This window comes from Oncorhynchus kisutch, linkage group LG3 (assembly GCF_002021735.2).
Source record: "Oncorhynchus kisutch isolate 150728-3 linkage group LG3, Okis_V2, whole genome shotgun sequence".
NCBI lineage: Eukaryota > Metazoa > Chordata > Actinopteri > Salmoniformes > Salmonidae > Oncorhynchus > Oncorhynchus kisutch.
In genome coordinates this window covers 73,461,814-73,486,042 of record NC_034176.2, presented here as the reverse complement: position 1 = coordinate 73,486,042, position 24,229 = coordinate 73,461,814, and the positions used below count along the sequence as shown (strand labels likewise).

General features: G+C 45.0%; 1 protein-coding gene across 1 annotated transcript in view; it reads left to right on the top strand.

Moving 5' to 3' along the window:
• Nucleotides 1-24,229, top strand: part of LOC109881355 (transcription initiation factor TFIID subunit 4) — a 121,696-nt gene that overhangs the window by 75,301 nt on the left and 22,166 nt on the right. The window contains exon 13 of the mRNA XM_031814346.1: nucleotides 13,167-13,289. Coding sequence (XP_031670206.1) covers nucleotides 13,167-13,289 — 123 coding nt within the window. The remainder of the gene's footprint in view (nucleotides 1-13,166; nucleotides 13,290-24,229) is intronic.

The window sequence follows — 24,229 nt, the reverse complement described above, 5'->3', positions numbered from 1 at the left end:
GGGATCTTCTCTCCTCTCCACTCTGCTCTCTGTAAAGAGATCTTACACTACCACCACACCAGTGTGTGGTGAAGGGATGTCTTTCATTGGCTCTGTTCATTCATTTAGAACCTTGAGACTAGATCTCAGCCTCCCCATAAGCCCTAGCTGCATATGCAAATGAGGCAGTGTAATAGGCTGTGCTGCGATAGGTTCGCCCCGGGGTGGTGTGATCAAAGTGGATCTCCTCCCCGTTAAGTGGCAGGCCGCTCATCATCTGGATGGAGCCAGATTAGCTTCTGAGAAAGAAACGCGGCACGCGCACATTCTCATTTTCATTTTAGAATTTCAGAAGGAGCAGAGGGAGGGGGGTTGGGGGGTGAAATGGTTACTTTATGTAATGTTCAGTGCGACAGTCAGGGATGACACCACTACAGGGGGAGTTTTTTTTCTCTACGTTTTTTCATCCCCCCCTTCTCTCTTTTTTTTGCTTAATGGCCGTCGTTTCTCAGTCCTGTGCCTCTCTGGTTTTCATCACCTGACTGGCTCAAGGGGACAGAGCTAGCTGTTTGTGTCACCACGGTTACCGCAGAGGGAGTCTGTCGGTGGCGGCTCCTTGTTCAGCACATCTGCACAAATTTCATCAGGATAATGAGGCTGAGCTGCTCTTCCAGGTGACTGATGGACGGGTGGACAATCCTGCCACCCCTCTTTCCAAAAATAATTTTCTATGACAGTGTTATATACTTGTTACAAGAAATGTGTTTGAAATTGAGTTGGCGCTGATTTGTTTGTAAAGGCAGGTGTGGTATATGGGGAGGGAACAGGGAGGTGTTGGGGAACTTTATTGAGGTGCTTACAGGTGAATTACACCCAGTCAGAGTGGGATGATAGAGACACACTACTCTGGTAGTGTGATGGCAGCCTTGGCCCCATGTGGCCTCTATCAGACCTCTCCAGTTTCCACCTCAACCTAATCCATCCCCCTTCAGTACCGCCCAGGCAGATAGCAAAAGGCATAAGGCCAAATGTGTGTAGCGCCCCTGTTTCCTCCATTCAGAAACATTCGCCCAAAAGGTCAGATGGGCTATTTTAGAAATGCCCCCAGTGAAAATCAATGGCCAAAATGAGTATTCCTCATTTCTTTATTTTTTGGTCTGGTCTGTGTGCTCTGTCTGAAATCCCACTGAGGCAGGAGGTGAGGCAGTGAGAGAGGGGTGGGGGGGAGAGTGGACCAGACCTACATACATCACAGTGTCAGACACACTGCGGCCATAGATTCATCATCAGAACTCCGTCTGGAGGCAGGGAGAGGAGAGAGGAAGACTCTCTCTGGTCTAAACTCATCATCCCCAGGACCTCACATCCCACTGGGCACATCACGTCATTTCAACGTGGATAACTTGGTAATATTTGGTTGAGATGTTGATCAATGAGATTACAACCTATATTCACCCAGTCAAAAAGACAGCCAAAAGTTCATTGATATTCCAATGTGGTATCACTCTGCTTTCAACCATCAAAAAGCACAACCAAATTCCAATGGAAAAACAATGTCTTATTTTTAGTTGTCACCCAAAGTACAGTATATCACTGCACGTTCAACCATTTAAAAGCACAACTAAGTTTAAAGGGGAATACAATGTCAGATATTTTGTTTTGTATTAATACAACCGATTAATGTGTTATCACTGTGCAGAACCAAACAACCTGGGCTGCAATTGAAATGACATAAAAAATATATGGTGCAAGTGATCAATACTGTTCGACATTATTACAGCAATTGTAAAAATGTCCACAAACCTGCAGCGACCTATGCATTATTTTTATAAATACATAACAAGACATTTTTAGTTACAGTAACCTCCATGAGGCCATGGATGTGTTACTAATTTTAAGGTTTAATGTTACATTAGCTTGTAAGATATCTGAATATATTTAGGCTATTACAACAGTATTACAACAGTAATTTTGAGTTGTGGTTGGTTGACAACGCAAACAACATTTGAAGGAGATCTACTGCTTGGATAGTTTCATCTGAACCACCGGCTTAATCCCATTCTGTAACTTTTATTTTTGGATGATTTGGAGATGGGAATTCAACATACTGTATCATTTGTTAACTTGTCAACAAGTTAATAGGCTAAATGTATTGTATTTCAGAAGTGATATTGACATGTGTTTGCTTGTCAATGCAATCAAATAATAACATTTGAAGGAGATTTATCTTCTGTTGGATAGTTTCTTTTCTGTGCCGCTGATGTATTCTGGCTTTAATTCCAGTTTGTCTACAAATGTCACTCCCTGGCCATAGAGAGGCTTTTTATTCTCTATTTTGGTTAGGCCAGGGTGTGACTAGGGTGGGCATTCTAGTTTCTTTATTTCTATGTTTTGGCTGGCTATGGTTCTCAATCAGGGACAGCTGTCTATCGTTGTCTCTGATTGGGAATCATACTTAGGCAGCCTTTTGCCCACCTGTGTTTTGTGGGTAGTTGTTTTCTGTATAGTTTATGAACCTTACAGAACTGTTTTTTTTTTTTCTCACTTTATTTTGTTCAAGTTTTTTGGTTAATAAAGAATCATGAACACTTACCACACTGCGTTTTGTTCCGATCCTCATTACGGCGAGAGCCGTGACAACAAATTAATAATTGATATGTTGGATTTACATCTCCATCTCAACCAAAAATCTAAGTGAAAGAAAAGGACTAAATCAAATCAAACTTTAAATGCACTTTAAATAAAGTTTGATTTGATTTAGTCCTATTCTTTAACTGATTTGGTCACATTTATTTTGCTCTGTTAAACCTGCCCTTTGGAATGACTTCGATAGCAACAGTGAATCTGTTTTGTTTTTAAGTGGAGATCTCTCAACAATCGTTCTCATGATATCACATTGGTAATAGTCAGTGACAAATATCAAAGTTTATCAGGGCTGGGCTCAGTTAAAACCCTGGATGGGAGACCTGTACCTGTAGATAGATCAATTATCTTGTAGGAAGTGCTGCCCAGCCTATAGTTTTTTGTCTGAAAGTGGATATAACGTTGAAGATCTGACGTAGTTGTAAAGGAACAAATTCAACATATTTTATGCAAGGTTTGTCTATGTTGCAATTTGGTTACCATGATGACATAATCCTGTGGTTGAAATGTTACCCTCAAAGAGTTGATGACTTTTTTCAAATTCAATGTATTTTTATTTTTCACATGGATTCCACATCCCAATACATTGACAAATAACGTTGAAACAACGTTTATTCAACCAGTTTGTTCCCAGTGGGATGGTTCTGGCTTTTAGCCTATGATTGGTTGGGAGGAGTCGGTCAAACGTCTGTCGGCTGATTGGGATAAATGGTTTCCCTAGAATTTGTTGCCTTTGTAAGGACAGGCTTTTATATTGATGATGGCCCTTATCCTCCTAATTACATTCTTGATCAAACCAGCTAAGAAATGCAGGTCATTGATGTTTCGGGCCATGGCTTCAGAATCTAATTTGTCGAAAACCATAAATAATTAATGGTAAATGTGTTATTGGAAAAGCCCAATTATATTTTATACGCCACATGCAATGCCAAGGCTGAGTGCAAACCTTTTTGCTTCAGGTTTCCCACTAAAAGAAACATATAGATAATTGAAATGGTTGTAAAATGGGTTACAGACTTATCACAGCTTGATACACCTATGATAAACTTCCTGGCAAAATAGGAATTGAAAGAGGTGAACTTTGGCATCACCAGGTGACATGTTGTTGCAGAGGAATATCAGGCGATGGACAGTTGGACACAGAAGCCTGTCTTCAAACACACCTGATTTTATATAATCAACTAATCATGGTCTTCAGTCTGAACATGATTAGCTAAGCAGGTGTGTTACTGCAGGGCTGGAATGAAAGCCTGCACGCAGCTGCTATCCAAGACTGGAGTTTTACATAAAGATGATCCTCCCCAAGAATTGAACATAGCTAGAGTATATAGAGGCATATCACTATACAGTTTATGTCTTTGACTATAAGGACTGTCAGTGAGACTGTTGTTAAGACAGCTCTTGGTTGCTCTGAATGACACCCCCATATCAGCATCACGAGCAGGGCCGTTCCAGGCCAGAGGGGGGATGAGGGGGTGGGGGGGTGAGATGTGGGAGCCCCTGTCTTCCCTTCCTCTCTCTTCTCATCCAGCCAGTCGGATCTGTGTCCTTGCAGCGTTGCTCCACTTTACCTCAGAGTGATTCCAGACCCGTGTGAAACGGAGAGCTGTCCAATGGGAATCTCTCAGCTTTTTGTTAGAATAATTTTCCTCAAATATTTTTCCTCCTCAGGCGTTCAGAGGGAGTTTTTTCTTGCCTCGTTTGCACACCAGGATTGATCATGAAATGTCTTGATCCACACAGCAATGAATTCTGCCCTCGCTCAACTCTCAACCTTGTATGGCACCAATTAAAAGCAAGAGGCGTTATATGTACAGTATGTCCTAGCCAGATGCATAAACATCTACATACATCCACATAGTGTATTACTGGATTGACTTGGAGTCAGTAGCATCAACATGACATAGAAACACTGGTCAACATTTTTACATTTTTCTCTTCACACCTCCATCAAGAGATATTGTAGATTTAGCCAACTTATTTTAATTATAACCTCTGGATGTAACCAATGTGCTCCAAGACATCATTGGCTCTAAGACATGATTGCCCCAGCATCCCCCACAGATGACCAGGTCATATTATTAGCCTGTAAAACCGCTTGTGCAACAGGCCCCGTCATGCAGCGCTATTTCTCCTCTATTGTCAGAGGTGTCAGAGGACAAGGCTACAGTGCCATGCGTTTATTAGTGCTTTTGTGTCTGTTTTATCTGTGGTCCACGGCCTCTCATCGCGTGGCCCCACAGAACCCGTCATCGTACCCATTGTAGAGCACTCGCTGTTAGGCATGCTCAGGGCTAAAGCCTGTCAGAATAATCACTATGATTATGAAGCCAGTTTGGGCTAGTTAACAGAGCGCTGACATTTGGTGATATACTGTAAGGACCAACACATGGCAGTAAATCTCTCCGTTTCATTGAACTTTTACGTTTGGCTTTTAAAATATGCTCTTTGAGAGTCTCTGTACATGGAAGATTGTGTTCTACTACAGGAAAAACAGTGAGGTTAAGTACCTCTAACCTCTTAGTGGTTATTACAAATGTGTATGTAGATACATGCAAATATCAGATATCCACACATCTTCTCAAATATTTCAAATGTTTCATCAGTGTTGTTTGAAAGATCAAAGTGGGGCTATTTAATTGTTCATTTAATTATTTCAGAATGAAGATCTGTTTTGATGAACTCCTCAACATGCACAGCCTAGTAAAGAGTCCACACTAGCACTATTTTTGTTTTATTTGTTGCTTTGTTGTCTGGAGTTTCAACTTCTCTCCCTTTCTTTTTTTCCTCAAGACATATTATAAAGAAAAAAAATCACCAGGCTTTTAAAAATACCTTTGGTGTTCCTGTGTGTTTTGGAATATTACAAAGTCCTGTAATGAGAAGGAAAACAACAAAAAAAGGAGATTTGCCTCAGAGGGAGATTGCGGCTCGTCTTCTCTTGCAAAAGAAGCCTGTAGGAGCACTTTTTCTTTGTGCGCTGTAGCACTCCTTGGGACTCCAGCGACAGGGGAATTGGGTACGCTGAGCTACGCTCGTGGCGGGGTGCCAGCCAGCCTCCCTCCGTTCCCGGGATAACAGGGAGAGGAGAGGAGGCAGGATTGAGGACACGTTTCAATTAGGGAACAAACACTACACACACAGAGAAGAGAAGAAGAGCTAAATCCTGACCAGCCAGACTACCTCATATTCTCTTAACCTCTTTCCTTTCTAAACTGTACCTGCACTGGAGAACAATAGCTCAACCAGCCTGCCCCCTTTTTATTTGAGAAATGTAATTTGTATAGAACTTCACAGGGGAAGGAAGAGGAGGGTAGTGTAAAAGAGAGGGGTCTTTCTTTGTGAGTTGATTCCCTAAGTGTGCCAGATCTGGATGCATGTTTCCATTAGATTGTCATGTTGGCTAATTAGAGAGCGGCAGCATGATTCACCTTGGTAATTAGCAGGACTTGCACACCACGTGCCTGGAGGCTAGTGTGAAAGAAGAGCCCAGCCTCAGAGCCCTGCAGTCTCCTCTCCCCTCCGCTGCATGCCTGCCTTCTCTCTCTCTGCTTCCCTGTGAAGATTCTCTCTCTCTCTCTCTGCTTCCCTGTGAAGATTCTCTCTCTCTCTTTCTCCTTCCCTGTGAAGATTCTCTCTCTCTCTCTCTCTGCTTCCCCGTGAAGATTCTCTCTCTCTCTCTCTCTGCTTCCCTGTGAAGATTATCTCTCTCTCTCTCTGCTTCCCTGTGAAGATTCTCTCTCTCTCTCTCTGCTTCCCTGTGAAGATTCTCTCTCTCTCTCTCTGCTTCCCTGTGAAGATTCTCTCTCTCTCTCTCTCTCTGCTTCCCTGTGAAGATTCTCTCTCTTCTCATCTACCTTCCACTTTTTTGATTTAGAAATGAATAAATCATTGCGGTCGTCCTCGTCCTCTTGAATATCTGAGTTCACATCTTTTCCTAGATGCAAATGATACGTGATCAATAGAAAGGTGATGAGCACTGAATCTAACTCTTTAAAAAGAGAGGGGAAAGAAAGAGAGGGAGAGAGAGGGAGAGAGAAGACTGCTAGCCCAAGCACGGTCGCATGTAAAGGGAGACAATGTGAAAGAAGAACATTTCAAGTTGGACATTTTCCCTTAGATAAGCATTATTTTTAATGATCACCGCTTTCCTGGCGCTTCCTTATAATGCTGCTGCTTGAATATGCTTATCGGTGATTTCTGGGTTCCTCTGTTTAAAAACTCCTATTCTTTAAAAAATATTCTACAAATGTTATTCTAAGGAATTAAAATACTATCTCTGTGGATGGGTTTTGGAGTGTGTTTTATACACAACCAATTGTATATATACAGTCTTTATATGCAAATAAGTTGCATATAAATACGAACCGTAGGGTCATGATAGTGGCCCTCACATAATGACCTTAGCTCCGGGGAGGGCTCATGGCGCTGAATAATTGGTTGTTGGCTCTGGAAATAGTTCTGACGTATCCATCCAGCTCAGGAGAAAATAGAACATGCTGAGACTATAACTAGGGTTCATTTCCATAGGTGACGTATATGTATAATAAGTATGGCAGCAAACAGATGCTTTCTTCATCTCTCGATTTTATGGTGAAGAAAAACACTTGACTGAAATTCCTCAATGTGGTATTAATCACTGTCCATGAATGTATTCATCCAGATAAGCATGTCTATGTATAATCCTTGGTTAATGCAGTGACTCATACCTACCTACAGTATGCGTGTTTACTCAGAATAAATACATATTGTGGTGCATAAAACATTTGTAGAAACAAAAATTGAAAGACGTTATTATTAATTTTCTTTCCTGTATCTATTTGGGATCATTTGTATCCAAATCCAGTTCAGTTAAAGGGGCGATCTGAGATTGCTACATCCATTTTTGACTTTTAAATAGATTATATACAGTGCCTTCAGAAAGTATTCATATTCTAAATAAATCACAGACAGTGTCACCAGCAAAGCACCCCGACGCCATCACACCTCCTCCTCCATACTTCACGGTGGCAACCACACATTTGTTGATCATCCGTTGATCATCCGTTCACCTACTCTGCGTCTCACAAAGACACGCCGGTTAGAACCAAAAATCTCACATTTTTATTCTTCAGTCCAAAAGACAGATTTTCACCAGTCTGAAGTCAAATGCTCGTGTTTCTTGGTGTACTTTAGTAGTGTTTTCTTTACAGAAAATTGACCATGAAGGCCTGATTCACGCAGTCTCCTCTAAACAGTTGATGTTGAGATGTGTCTGTTACTTGAACTATGTGAAGCATTTATTTGGGCTTCAATTTCTGACGCTGATAATCTCTGATGAACTTATCCTCTGCACTGACCTTCATGTCTTAAAGTAATGATGGACTGTCATTTCGCTTTGCTTTTTTGAGCTGTTCTTGCCATAATATAGACTTGGTCTTTTACCAAATAGGGCTAGTGGTTGGGTGCCTGTTTTGTTATTGTTTGAACCGCAGATTGCCCCTTTAAATCAACCTGTATACCACAGCTGTACTTTAGCTCTACCAAACACAGCCCCCACATCAGTAGGTCAGGGCTGAAACATGGGGAGACATAGCAGATTGGCCCAGTCATATTGGATGTCTACTGAGTTGAGATGAGGTTGGAGATCTGATCGGTGATTTAGCTTAGACTCCCCTTGCTTAACTACCAGGCATTTTAAATGAGAAAAGGCCTTACAGCTCACAGATGTTCATAGAACGGAGAGACAGACTGCCTCATATAGTTACAAAAAAAAAAAGTCTGCTGTGCGGGTGTCAAGTAATGAAATCAAATGCATGGATTTAGGTAGCTGCATAAGTAGGAAGTTAATGCACGTACCCAGGCACGCACACACACCCTCAGTATACAGTATATAGGTTATTATATGGGTTGTTGTGGCCCTTAGAGTTCCCCTGCTGTGCCCCCTCGGCCCTCAGACCAGGTCTGGGCTGGGGGTATAGATCAGCAGAGGCCCCCTGCCCTGCCTTTATCCTGGGCCCTTTTAGAGGGCAGAGAGCCCCCTTCTCCTCTCCTCCACAGCCCCACAGCCATCTGTGACGTCAGCCCTGCCTGCCCTGCCTGCTCTGCTCTGCGTTCTGCTCCACCAAGGACATCTGTCTGTAAGCGTCTGGGGGGCTGCGAGGCGAGCAGCTAGTCCCCCAGGCCAGGGGGCAGAAGCCTTTGTTACCAAGCGAACTGCACAGATAGAAAACGTCAGGTTGGACATCGTGGCTTATGGAACTGACTCCTCTGTGTATGTGGGGTTTATCTGATTGCTGTCTGTCTGAAGAACGATCTCTCTCTAGCTCTCCGCCTTTCCCTGTTTCAGACATTTTTGCATTGTGTAGAGAACATGGACATCGTGTTCTTTCCTTGTGAGGAGACAGAACTGTGCAAAGGTTTTTATGTGGGTTTGACACTTGAAGGGCTGAATTTTTTGTGAAGCATTTAGGGCATAGCCCTGACTGAGTTTTTTACTGCTGTAAATAATTCAGAAAAAGGAACAACCAAGTAAATAAGCATGGGAAAACCTCAGCCAACAAATGGGACAGAATTGGCCTATAAAAGACAAACAAATCCACTCTTCTGATATTGACTGTTTCTTCACTTCACTCAATCCATTTACTGAATACTTTTCCAGTTATGATGTCAAAGGTGTTAACATTGCTGTTTGTGCATTGAAACCAGACCTCTAGCTATAGGAAGTGTAGCCTGATTATTGGGCAAACACATTGATTGGAGATTCTATCGGGGGATTTTTGCATCACATCTAAGCAATGTTCTACTTCTCCTGACCTTTGTAAATCATTTGAGTTTACAAGACTCCTTCCCTGTTTCCAAAGGGCATGCGGGCAGACTGCAGGAACTGGTTTTTAAGAGACTTAGGGAGAACCAAATACTTAAACGCAGACATTGATCGAACCTGGCAAATATATGTTTGTTGGTTATTGGTTACTTTATTCTATTGTTTTGAACTGCAGACTCCAGTATTTCAGTGACCTTGGTGGTAGTCTAGTTGAGGCTTCTCATCCATAGGTTAGACGAGTCAATAATACACAGTACACAGGCCCCGCCCAGGGGTGTGTCCAAAAGGGCAACCTAGGCCTATAAACGGCACTACGTTTGACCTGGTTAAATGGAGGGCATTATACAGGGAAAACGTAGTGTACTATATAGGGAATATGGTGCCAGTAAGGTGAAATCCATCCATACTTTAGTTTTGACCTGGACTCATAGTGCTCTGATCAAAAGTAGTGCACTGCGCTGTATAGGAAATAGTTTGTCATTTCAGATGCAGCCCAGGTTTGCAGTCATCTTATGTAGAGTTATAGAAGCACTATGGCAGCAGGCCTCAGATCAGATTGGAATCAGTCTCTTCTCCCAGCATCATTATGGCCTCAGTCTCCAGTGAGGGGAAATGCAGACTGGAGGAGGGAGGGTTGGGGTTGAGGGAGGGTTACAGATGGTGAAATGAGGTCTGCATTTATCATACAGTCATAAATCTGAATGGCAGAACAGGCAGGGTAGAACGCTGCAGGCTGTGTGAGCCCACGCCTGGTGCCAACTGCCAGGCAGGGTAGAGATGCATCCCAGCATCATGGTGCCATCAGAGAGATAGCAGGACCCAGACCCCTAACACACGCACGCACGCACGCACGCACGCACACACACACACGCACGCACGCACGCACGCACGCACACACACACACACACACACACACACACACACACACACACACACACACACACACACACACACACACACACACACACACACACACACACACACACACACACACACACACACACACACACACACACACACACACAGACACACACATAGACACACAGACCCCAGCAGACCCAGTCCCTCTCTCCATGGAGGCAGCAGAATCCTTTGAGGTCAAGCCTTCAGAGCTTTCTGTGTGTGACCAAGCTTAACAGGGTTAACATTGATTGCAGAGTTCCATCTGATATCTGTACCCAAACTGTGTAATGGAAATCTCTAGCCATAATAGCTAGCTAGTTTATCCAGCTGTCTCCTTCCTTTCCACTGGATTTCCTCATTTGTATAGTTCTGCCTTAATTCACACCCAAACACTCCCTGGAATCACTTCCTGAACCTGTCATCTGGTTACGTCTTTATGGGTGTTTGGGGGCCGTGGTGGAACTGCTCCTCTCCTCAGGACCCCGTGTTGCTTACAGCACACAGCCCAGTAAAACGGCTGCTATGTGATGGAAAATCACATAGCAGCAGTAAAGTTTGGGTGGATTTCTGTCTGGTTATGTGTGCTTTGAATTTTTCAACGGTTTTGCCTTGATAAATGTGAAGTGGCAACACCCTAAAGGGCATGCTTTGCCTGGGGCTTTTTAAGATTCAGAGACAACTGCATGCGCATTTTGGATCAGGTTTTTGTAAACCAATGCAACCTTTTATAGAGCACCATCTGAAAGCAACATTTCCTCTGATCAGACAACATTCACATGCACACGTGCACACGCACAGTTTAAATACTTAAATTGAATCAGCAAATCACATTACATCAAGAAGGATTCAAACATTTCAAAGGTATTGCATATAAGGATACAAAAAGCACCTTCTCCATATAGCTTGGCTGCTCATAACAGCTGAAACAGAGCACCATCTGAAAGCAACATGACATTTCCCCTTATCAGACAACACGCCTGCATGTACACACTCTCACACACACACATACACATACACACACTCTCACACACACACATACACACACTCTCACACATACACATACACACACTCTCACACACACACACTCTCACACACACACTCTCACACACACACATACACACACACGATCTTAGATAACATAAAAGAACATGAAAGACATGAAAGAACACATAGATTGTCTCTGTTCACTTCGACCCAGGCCTCTCCCCCACTGGTCAGGCAGGCATTTCTCCCCTCCGTGCTGTAGCTGTGACTGGAGTTGATAGGATAGGCACGTGGGTGTGGGGGAGAGGAGCTGACGCCCTCTGTGCTACCATGACCCCAGGCTCTTACACGTCCGCCCTGCCCCAGCCCCATGCAGCAGAAACGCCAGCTCCCAGCAACGCTCCCCTCCCTCCCCTCAGCCCTTCTCCCTCTCAGCCCCCAGGTCAGACAACGCTCCCCTCCCTCCCCTCAGCCCTTCTCCCTCTCAGCCCCAGGTCAGACAACGCTCCCCTCCCTCCCCTCAGCCCTTCTCCCTCTCAGCCCCAGGTCAGACAACGCTCCCCTCCCTCCCCTCAGCCCTTCTCCCTCTCAGCCCCAGGTCAGACAACGCTCCCCTCCCTCCCCTCAGCCCTTCTCCCTCTCAGCCCCCAGGTCAGACAACGCTCCCCTCCCTCCCCTCAGCCCTTCTCCCTCTCAGCCCCAGGTCAGACAACGCTCCCCTCCCTCCCCTCAGCCCTTCTCCCTCTCAACCCCCAGGTCAGACAACGCTCCCCTCCCTCCCCTCAGCCCTTCTCCCTCTCAGCCCCAGGTCAGACAACGCTCCCCTCCCTCCCCTCAGCCCTTCTCCCTCTCAGCCCCCAGGTCAGACAACGCTCCCCTCCCTCCCCTCAGCCCTTCTCCCTCTCAGCCCCAGGTCAGACAACGCTCCCATCCCTCCCCTCAGCCCTTCTCCCTCTCAGCCCCAAGGTCAGACAATGCTCCCCTCCCTCCCCTCAGCCCTTCTCCCTCTCAGCCCCCAGGTCAGACAATGCTCCCCTCAGCCCCTCTCCCTCTCAGCCCCAGGTCAGACAATGCTCCCCTCCCTCCCCTCAGCCCTTCTCCCTCTCAGCCCCAGGTCAGACAACGCTCCCATCCCTCCCCTCAGCCCTTCTCCCTCTCAGCCCCCAGGTCAGACAATGCTCCCCTCCCTCCCCTCAGCCCCTCTCCCTCCCCCAGGTCAGACATGACATTACCTCAGGCAGCGCCTCACCACTGTTTCCCCTTTACACATCACATACTGAAAAATCACAATGAGGCATGTGACCATGCAGCACCACTCACCACTCAGACTCACAGACATGAATGCTGCTAATCCCTGACAACATGCTGCCATTTTGTCTCTCTCTGAGTTTGGCGAGGGAGGGAGAGAGATGGGTAATTTATTGGAGGGATGGACATTAAAATGTAATTTCTCAGCAATAGACCTGTTCTGTGCGCACAGACATGACTCTGCTACTGATGATGTCCATTGTGTTCATCCATTTATGATATGTAACACCTTAGTCTGCTTTGGCAGATGGGAGAGAAATCAATTTTCCCTGACAAATTATTTTGATCATGCCTTTACTACCAGCTGAGAGTTGGTCAAATAGTTACAGTTGGTTATGATAGAGGGTAGATGTACAATAGACCATTAGATCTAAACAACAAGTACAGTAAGATAACTACTAAATAGGTTTTCTTCGCACATTCCCACACCTCACCAATGTCTCTGAATCGTTACCCCCATGTAATCTGTTGACCCATGTAACTGAAGGTCATGCTGAGCTAGTAATGCTAAGCTAACGTGTGCCTGTTGCTTTGTCTCCCTCAGATGCAGCAACAGGAAATGGCCCTGGTGAGGCAACGAGACGCGAACCTGACCGCGCTAGCTGCCATCGGACCTCGGAAGAAACGCAAGATGGACTCGCCAGGGGCCACGCCGTCAGGGACCGAGGTAAGACCAGAGCCCCCCTATAAAGTCACCAACTGCTAGTTAGCTTCTGTCGTTTTCTTTAACCTGCTGTAGGAGGACGAAATATATACCTACACAATCACTTCTGAAACAAAACTAACAAATAAAACAAACATTGTTCGATTTTCTAAAACAAGTTTTAGGACCACACTGTTGAGATGCTTGTCAATTGTAATTACTCACCAACCCCAGTAGGAGTACTAAGGTGTACATATTAGATGCCCAGAATGGGATGTTCTGTTTCTCTTCTGTTTCTACTGAACATTGATGAATTGCATGGTCACATGCTCTGCAGTATTTGTATTCATTAGTGAAGAACCAGATGTTGGATTGGCTCTGTACTCTGATTGGCTCTGTGTTGTTGTCCTCATATTATTTAGGAAGAGTTCTATGGTGGGCCTGGTACACAGTGTGCAGGCCGTCCTCTCAACCATTACGTTGTCCTCATGCTTATTCTTCTATAAAGTGGATGAAGATGAGTCCTTCTGAAGTCTCCCTTTAGATTAGAGACATGAGCCAATACCAAGGTGCGAGGCAGAGAAATACAATCCCTAGAATGGGATCCCCATTCAAGTCAATGTTCTATGGATTCTATTTCTATGAAGAGAGGGGATTGGGAGCAGTTATGGTGGTTTGTTAGTTTGTTTATCAATTATCCAAGGATTGGAGTTGTTGTTTTGGGGGTATTATTGTTGTATTCTTAATACCAGACCTCCTGAACAGAAATAATGTGTTATACATTATCCCGGTTTGGGGCATGTATCTAATGCACCACATTGGAGACCTCAGTAAGCTAATACAGGGAAGATGATGGGAATATATCTCTGATACATGAACCAACATCCACATCGACAGGACCAGGGCATGTTGACTTACTCCCTTCTGATTAACTGTCTGTTGTTAATTATGTTTTTATAAAATAATAGTCTCCTGTTGAAAATGGTTAAAGAATAGCCCGATTATCACATTTCTCTAATACGAGGTTACACATTGTCATAAACACAGTTATTCTGTAACCAAAAATATTTTACATTCTCAGAGAAAGAAATGATGACCTATTCAAACTCCCCTCGATATTCCCTGATTACTGCTGTGATTCTGTGAATATGATGAATAAAACATTTAAAAAATCTTCTGAATTTCTGAATGTCAATTGGTCATTTTAATAACCTGCTTGTTGGGTTGTATCTTCACATCATTCGCTTAGTTGCAATCTGCTGCAGAAAGAGCACATTAATGCACCCAGTATAAGAAGGCAGAAATAACTCAATAAAAGCATTACTTCTGGTCCTTGAGTGCAGTGCCAACCTCTTTCACTATGTTTTACCCTGATTGGTTAGCGAGCCCTCGACCCTCTGCTTTCTGCGGAAAAGAAACAAACTACAACAATCCGGTTTACATACAGTATCTAACATAAACAGTCACACAATATAAACATGAATATCCAGAGCTGTTTCTAATGTCCTGTCCCCATTTAATTAGTGGGCTATAATTAAGTGAAGTCATTCCCCCCCTCACCCCCCTCTACCCCTCTTCTGAGCGATTGTGAGAGGGGGAGGAGAAAGAGGGAGAAATCTTAACTTATTTTCACTTCATTTTCACCTCCTCACATTTCTTCATTTCACATGGGCTGGAAGCGCCAGCGGCGTTCTCTTTCCTTTCTCCAGAGCAAAGTGAATGTGACTTTTCTAAGGGGGTCACAGGATGCCTGCAGGCCCTGTGGGTGTTACTGGACTGTTGCCTGCTCTCAGCTTCACTGAGGGGCTTGTCATAGATTTCATCTCCACAGAAATGAGCCGGGGGCCCTGGCCAGGAGCAGGCAGCAGAGGCAGGCAGCATTGTGAAGGAGTAGGGCCCACGCTGCCTGGCTGGCTGATTACTTCCCTCTGACATCGCATCCTGAGCTTTCCGCATTAATCCCAGACAGACAAAGGCAGTCCTTCATTGCTGCGCCAGAGCTCAAATTAGGAGAGGGAGGATAATGACCTTCTTGAGATCCTGTTCTCTGTTACTCCGTTCTGTTATAGTAGAGAGAACTCCTGTTGAAACTAACAATCCCCCCATCTCTACCCCTTCCGACCACCCTTCCGCCGTGTTCCAACCGTGACAGAATTCAGGTGACACAATTTCGGTACATGTTTTTTTTTCTACCTCCATTTGATGGTGGCTTGGCCAGAGCTCTGCTGTGCTGGAGCCTGGTTGCCTCGACTAGACTGCCAAAAGGTCTGAAACTGATAGCCAGTCAAGACTGGAGTGTCTGTCTTCAGCCTGATCTGGTCTGCAGGAGGGAACAAAGGGGGGCTTACAGGGCTCCGGAGGACGGATTAGTTACAGGGAGCCAATGGCAGGGCCTGTTCACAGGGGCAGAGAGACGAGGGCCGGCTGTGGCCCTGACTGTGGGTCACAGCACAGACACCGGTAGCACTGACCCCCCTACTACCCCCCAACAACCCCTGGCTGAGAAGGATGGCCTTTTGAAGTGCTCTACTAAGCCAATTCGAGGGCTAGAGAAGGATGAAGGAGGACTAGAGGAAGGAGGATGTGGAATGAAGAAGGAGAAGGACGGGTGAATAGAGACTCTTTACCTTTACACCTTCTCAAACATCAGCCAACAGTATCAGCCCTGACATGACTAGCCTCCAGTAACTATGGGACATTTACAGCTAATGGGTTAGCCATGCATCCCAGCCTGGCAGACTGAGCAGGGTCACTGTCCAGTCACCCAGACAAACACTGGATTATTCCATTTTCATTAGATTACTCCACTGTCACCATCACTATGTTATGGAGTCTCCTTCCTTTCACTAACGGAATAGTTTCAGAGCAGTAGTAATTCATTGTTTGTTTTCTGTGCATGAGCTGCCCATGTTGTGGTTTTATCCCTTTTAAAAGAAGAATAGAAGGTTTAGTATTGTTGGGGAGAGTGTCAATGTAGGGTGAAATTTCAGAACTGTAATATTGGCCAATATCAGGACACACTTTAGCTTTTAAATGTAAAGATCCCATTGCCTCTACTATGATGGAACATATTGTAGTGTAAAACGTGCTCTGAGCTCTGAAACATCCTTGACACGTTTACGAGCACACAGTTATCATCATCTAGACAGTTGGGCCATTTATCACATCAAAGGAACAGCCTTGTTTGTTGACGTACAACAACAATGGCAGCTAAATTGCCCGGACTTGTACAGTACTGTATAACCACACTGTCAGACTCCTATCTGTCTCTCCCAGGCAGTGCTGGGTGGAAAAGGTACGGCAAGAAGAGATTTAATAGCAAGCAGACTATTTTTCCATTTGAATTCATTTCACCTTCTTACTTTGACGGTGTAGATCAGAAAAATGGAGTGAGGCAATAGAGCAAGAGGCAAAGAGAGAGAGAGGGGAAAAGCAGAAGGAAAACTGATGCCCTTTCCTACAGCTAAATTAACAGGAATCACGTGGAAAACAATCTGAGCCTCCAATGAAAGGGGGAACCATTAAAATTAGCCCCGAGCTATGGACTGCACCCAATATCACTAAAGCTGCACTCACTACAGATGTGGAGGCTGGCTTACAGGCAAACTATGCTCTGTTCTATAGCTACAATTAAAATCAACCTCTCTGCCAAAAAATAGGAGAGGAGAAGAGGGGGAGAAAGGCAGACATGGAACATCAAAGACAGATTGAAATGTGTAGTCAGTAATAAGACTGGTCTCCAAGCCCTTGGGTTCTCCACGGTCCCCTTGTTAATGAGAAATTTTGACCTCTGGTTTGTAAGTTAAACTTGTAATCTCTGGTTAATGAAGTAAATCAATCCCAACTTGGAGTGTGCAGTTTCTCCTCTCCATCCTCCCCCCTTCCTTCTACCCTCCCCCTTACTCCCCCCTTACTCTCTTCCCTTCTTCTCCTCCTCTTGCTTCTCCTTCCCTCCCAACGCACTGCCTGGGAGTAAACGGTCAGGTCTTCAGCCAGACAAACAGGAAAGAGAGGCAGAGAGGAGAACATCGTTCTGGGGGAGGAGGAGGGGACTGGGACTGGGCAGGCAGGCTGGCTGTTTGGTTAAGGCATGCAGGCCAGCTTCTTGGTTAGGGAGAGGGGACATCCACCTCATCCAACACTCCCTCCCTCCTCCCCTCCTCCTCCTCTCCTTTCCCCTGCCCATTCCATCCGTCCAGTGGGATTTCACTGAGAGCACAGTGGAAGAGGCTAAAGGCGTGCTCCGCTATTAACCGTCCTTAACATGTTGCTCAGGGGAGTAACTACTGTATTGCATCGGAGTGTTTTTCCCTTTGCTGTTACCATATGTATCATTTTTTAATTTTATTTTTTAATTCACCTTCATTTAACCAGGTAGGCTAGTTGAGAACAAGTTCTCATTTACAACTGCGACCTGGCCAAGATAAAGCATAGCAGTGTGAACAGACAACAAAGAGTTACACATGGAGTAAACAATTAACAAGTCAATAACACAGTAGAAAAAAATTGTCTATATACATTGTGTGCAAAAGGCATGAGGAGGTAGGCGAATAATTACAATTTTGCAGATTAACACTGGAGTGATAAATGATCAGATGGTCATGTGCAGGTAGAGATACTGGAGCAGAAAAGTAAATCAATAAAACAGTATGGGGATGAGGTAGGTAAATTGGGTGGGCTATTTACCGATGGACTATGTACAGCTGCAGCGATCGGTTAGCTGCTTAGATAGCAGATGTTTAAAGTTGGTGAGGGAGATAAAAGTCTCCAACTTCAGCGATTTTTGCAATTCTGTCCAGTCACAGGCAGCAGAGAACTGGAAAAACGGCCAAATGAGGTGTTGGCTTTAGGGATGATCAGTGAGATACACCTGCTGGAGCGCGTGCTACGGGTGGGTGTTGCCATCGTGACCAGTGAACTGAGATAAGGCAGAGCTTTACCTAGCATAGACTTGTAGATGACCTGGAGCCAGTGGGTCTGGCGACGAATATGTAGCGAGGGCCAGCCAACTAGAGCATACAGGTCGCAGTGGTGGGTGGTATAAGGTGTAACAAAACGGATGGCACTGTGATAAACTGAGATTGAGGGCATCTAGCTTAGATTGTAGGACTGCCGTGGTGTTAAGCATATCCCCGTTTAGGTCACATAAGAGAACAAACTCTGAAGCTAGATGGGGGGCGATCAATTCACAAATGGTGTCCAGGGCACAGCTGGGAGCTGAGGGGGGTCAGTAGCAGTCGGCATCAGTGAGAGACTTATTTCTGGAGAGAGTCATTTTTTTAATTAGTAGTTCGAACTGTTTGGGTATGGACCTGGAAAGTATGACATTACTTAGCAGGCTATCTCTGCAGTAGACTGCAACTCCTCCCCCTTTGGCAGTTCTATCTTGATGGAAAATGTTATAGATGTGTATGGAAATCTCAGAATTTTTGGTGGCCTTCCTAATTTGAATGATATTTGATTGGTGCAGTCAATGTATTCATTGGCCTTGACCTCCAATTGGCTGTCATTTGAATCCCTCAACAGAAAGGAATGCAGCATGAGTAACATATGGAATTTTGAAGAGGTTCTGGAATGGAGCCCACATTTACGTATGTAGTGTGATGATATAATGAGCCACGCAGGAGGACTCCTGTGGGTTATCTCTACAGCTTTAACATGGTACATACATAGTCCTGATTAGAGGGGGCACCAAGAGGCTGTTATCGGTTGCGTAATGTCAGTAAGATCGTAATGCTCGTTTTACTTTTTGTCTTTAGGCAGTTCTATTTCTTTTTCCAGAGGGGGACAAAGAGAGGAGATGAAGTTGAGTCTTTAAGAAGGGTTACAGGAGCTGCTGTACTTGGCCAGATGCCATATTCTTAGAGCTGTACCATACTGCACTTTGCCAGCCAGCATCCCTGGCATCACAGTGCAATGCTATAGACTATAGACTACTAGGCTGACTGCTGGTTAAAGTCCTTGAATAGAAATCTGTTTGTGATCTTTGTCACTTGGAAAATATTTGTTTTATACTTTTGTCCTCTTAATAAAATGAACTCTGTTATTGTGAGACAAACGTCAGGCAACTGAAGTGTGAATACAATTCGCAAATTGAATACCAGATTATATTACCTTTCATATTTAAATGTTTAAATTTTCTCCAATGTATTTGTGTCATGCTCTTTGAATATGTATGTAAAGCAGAACATATGAATTGATGAGATGGCCATCATCATGCATGGCTGGTTAGGTTCTTTATAAAACTGTCAACACGGTTTAAAATCAATGTTTTTAATTCCCACATGAATGGAAATAGAACTAACAGATTCCAAGATCAGAAAGAGTTAAATAGTGATTAATCATGGTATTAAAGATATGACGCTGTGTGCGTGTGTGTGTGTTTGTGTGCGGCGAGCATATTGTAGACACGTGTACTGTAGACATGACATTAAGTGTGATTAATTACACTATGGGTCATTGAATATTATCAACCTTTGATCATATTCAATCAGGTTTTCCATGATAAAAACAACATTCCTATTGCGCTTATTAATGCGCAAAACAATGTTTACAGGATGAAACAAACACTCCATATTGATTACTCAACCGCTTACACATGTACAGACTTGGTAGCCTCTTTGACTGTGAAACTCCAAGGTCGTCTTGGTAGTTTAGTCCTGGCTAACCCTGGTAGCAGTACAGTAATTATGCCCTTCAGTGCCAGTCTGGAGGCCAGGTGGTTGTTGTAGTAGGTGACAGTGTGTGGCTGGGGGCTCCTGTCCTCCTGCAGCTCCTGAATGCCCTGAACCCCTCCAGTCCACACACAGCCCAGAATTCCCTGACCCCCTCCAGTCCACACACAGCCCAGAATTCCCTGACCCCTGCAGTCCACACACAGGCCAGAATACCCTGACCCCCTCCAGTCCACACTCAGCCCTGAAAGCCCTGACCCCCTCCAGTCCACACTCAGCCCTGAAAGCCCTGACCCCCTCCAGTCCACACTCAGCCCTGAAATCCCTGACCCCCTCCAGTCCACACTCGGCCCTGAAAGCCCTGACCCCCTCCAGTCCACACTCGGCCCTGAAAGCCCTGACCCCCTCCAGTCCACACTCAGCCCTGAAAGCCCTGACCCCCTCCAGTCCACACTCAGCCCTGAAAGCCCTGACCCCATCCAGTCCACACTCAGCCCTGAAAGCCCTGACCCCCTCCAGTCCACACTCAGCCCTGAAAGCCCTGACCCCATCCAGTCCACACTCAGCCCTGAAAGCCCTGACCCCCTCCAGTCCACACTCAGCCCTGAAAGCCCTGACCCCCTCCAGTCCACACTCAGCCCTGAAAGCCCTGACCCCATCCAGTCTACACTCAGCCCTGAAAGCCCTGACCCCCTCCAGTCCACACTCAGCCCTGAAAGCCCTGACCCCATCCAGTCCACACTCAGCCCTGAAAGCCCTGACCCCCTCCAGTCCACACTCAGCCCTGAAAGCCCTGACCCCTCCAGTCCACACTCAGCCCTGAAAGCCCTGACCCCCTCCAGTCCACACTCAGCCCTGAAAGCCCTGACCCCTCCAGTCCACACTCAGCCCTGAAAGCCCTGACCCCTCCAGTCCACACGCTGGCTGCCCACCGGCTTCAAAAAGCACACTCCACAACTAACCACCTCATAATCACTGAGTAATAGAGGCTACAGGTTTCCAAGAAATTAGACCACAGTTACCATGTAGTCATGAGAGGCTACTGCCTTATGCCTTCAAGCTCAGAGGATGTGATAGTGGTTTGTGAGGTGAGAGGAATGCCGGTGAAGATTTTGCCTAAAGGGTTAAAGAAGCACTGTCAAATGAAATGGACAGTTGGACCAGATTCCTACCTTTATAGCTGGATTCTCTAATGGCCCTATCATAGACATTGCTGTGTTGGATCTGTGACATGGAGACCAGGTGTGTGTCCTAAATGGCAACATATTCCCCATATAGTGCACTACTTTTGACCAGAGCCCTATTCAGATCCTGGGAATAAGGTGCCATTTTCAGACACAGACCAGCTGTTCTGTCCATTCTACACAGCCCATTAGTTTAGTACACTAGATGGCCATGCCTGTAACAAGCCAGTGGAATGGAGCAGTCTGTCCAAGCTGTAAAAATATACAAACTTAACATGCCTCATTATTTTAATTAGAGTGGAACTCCAACAGATTTTTATGGAATTCACAATATTCTTAGTCAACTTCTTTGTGGCATTAATAAATACATTTTTACATGTATGTATATATATATATATATATATATATATATATGTACATAAATGCGTGTATTTGTGCTAATACTGTAAAATAATCGTTTAGATAAGAAACTCCTATATTTCCATATTCATGGTGAAAGCAGTGATCCTCCGCTTTTCTCTGCCTTTAAAACTTTGCCCTGAAATAATGGTTAAATATACAGTTTTGACAACAAAGTTGAGCCCCAGGCAATTAAAAGATACCCATCTTAAAGAAATTAATTACCTCCCTTGTTAATCTTGATATAATTAAATTTCTGAGAATGAAATTTGCTGCAGTTTTTCTTGTGCTACTGGTGCCATGGAGACAGGGCCGATAAAGCCTGGTTCTTCAGCCCACAGACGCTGCCTGCTGGCCAGGGACATGGGGACATCCCAACATCCAGGGCCCCCTCCAAACCCCCTCTCCCCATCCCACTGCCGTCCTCCAAACCCCCTCTCCCCATCCCACTGCCGTCCTCCAAACCCCCTCTCCCCATCCCACTGCCATCCTCCAAATCCCCTCTCCCCATCCCACTGCCGTCCTCCAAACCCCCTCTCCCCATCCCACTGCCGTCCTCCAAACCCCCTCTCCCCATCCCACTGCCGTCCTCCAAACCCCCTCTCCCCATCCCACTGCCGTCCTCCAAACCCCCTCTCCCCATCCCACTGCCGTCCTCCAAACCCCCTCTCCCCATCCCACTGCCGTCCTCCAAACCCCCTCTCCCCATCCCACTGCCGTCCTCCAAACCCCCTCTCCCCATCCCACTGCCGTCCTCCAAACCCCCTCTCCCCATCCCATCCCACGCCTCCAGTCCACTTACAGAGAAAGAATAGATAGAATACCTCTATACTAGCCGTCATTTTATATTTTCTGTCTTCTACCACACTCTCTCTGTTTCTTTCCCCAGTCCTGGAGGAGCTAAGAGCTCTGGGTCTCCAGTCTAAATTGCATCTCTCAGTCTCAGTCAGTGATAACATAGCGTGGTATGAATTGAGGGTCTGGGAGGGCTGCTAATGAAGTTGTCGATATGAAGTGGCCTTTGTAACTGCAGTGGCAGGACCCCTGAGAGATCAGTCAGAGAGTATGCCCCCTCCTCGCTGCTCTGACTCGCTCCAGGAACTCCTGTGTGTCTTTGTGTCACTTAGTGGAGTTATTTATAGTGTGTTCTCTCTCTCTCTGTCTGATGTTAGAATTAGCCGTGATTGGTTTGTGCAGTGTAGCATTGTGACATCACCGGGAAAGTGGTTGGATTTCTTGTTACTATTTATTAAAGTTTGTTTTTCTTTTGACTGGATTACTTTTGTCAGCTACATTGTCAGCTCTAAAGGTTGGAGCCTTGGGGAAAGAAACAAGTGAAAATGCTGCAAATGATCTTTCATTAAAAGCTGGCATGGGGCAGAGAGAATTTTTTTTGTTAAAATGTGTAGCAGTAGGCAGAATAACTGGATGGCCAAAATAAACATAGAGATTCAAAGTTTTCCACATCAGGATCTGATTTAGTATGTTTCCTTGTGGAGGTTAATGTATACTGTTCTAACTGAAGAAAAAGAGCACATCTGGCCTCAACTTTCTAGATAAGACTGTATAATGAATGTTCCATCGTTATATCGTGTACTTAAAGTGCAGCATTACTTACATGTGCTCTTTCTCTAAGCAGACTAGAGACACAAGTAGATGCTTTTTTCAGAATGAACATTCCACATTCAGACAGGCTTAGTTTGCTTATTAGGATTTTTAATTTTTCTTTCGTTTTGGTTGGTCTCAGTGCCTCGTGTCCGCAGCATGACTTAGAAAAAGCATTCCTGGATATTACTTTTAATTTGAAGGGCCTTTGGTCGCTTGCCGGGGAAGGTTTGATTAAAAAGAAGGGCACCATATTGTTTGCAGATTGAGGTGCTTCAGGAAGACTCTAATTGAATTTATGCATTGAGATGCCAGGCTAGTCAAAGCACCTGTCTGGCACATAGTAGGACAGCATGCATGTGGAAGTATTACTGAAAAATCTGTCAGCTGGTTCTCCACTATCAAATTCATGATAAATGTTACTGTTTGCAATGCAGAAGAACTCAGAGAAGAACCAATGAGTAAATAGATTGTTGCTGGTGTTGTATGTAGATAATTCCCTCTCTATTGGAATAATTTGTTGTGGGAGTAGACTTGGGTGTATTTTTTCCATACCTTGCTTCACATCTCAAACATAAACATACTTCAATCATAAACAATCCTTTCAGCCCCTTCTCAGTACTACAGACCCTAGTGTGCAGTAGACCCCATCCACCCCCCTTTCTCTCTCTAGCCTTCCACTGTGAGAGAACTTGCCTTGTTCTGGCAATTACTCTGCATCACCCCTCTAATATAGAGCCAGCCACCATTCCTTTATCTCATATCAATCAGTGCTTCATTCACATGGCTGATATGCCCTTTAACAAACAGACTATAAAGAACCTTTTAAATGCTTACGTTTTGTACATTTCTATACATTTGTTGTGATGCAATTTATTCCTCTCATATGTTATTTTTTATGATAAAAACAGTGTGGCTAAAATTAGCCCTCTAGAAAATAGAAAATGGTGCAGGAGAATAAACAAGGCAGCGAGTGGCTCCGTTAGTGAGGATGGGTTATTGGCTGACTTGCTTCTTCTCATGGCGGCCCATTAAAAGTGGTAATGTCTGCCCGCAGCAGCGCCTGGGGGAACAGAAGGAGGCCATGAAAGGCATATTTCAC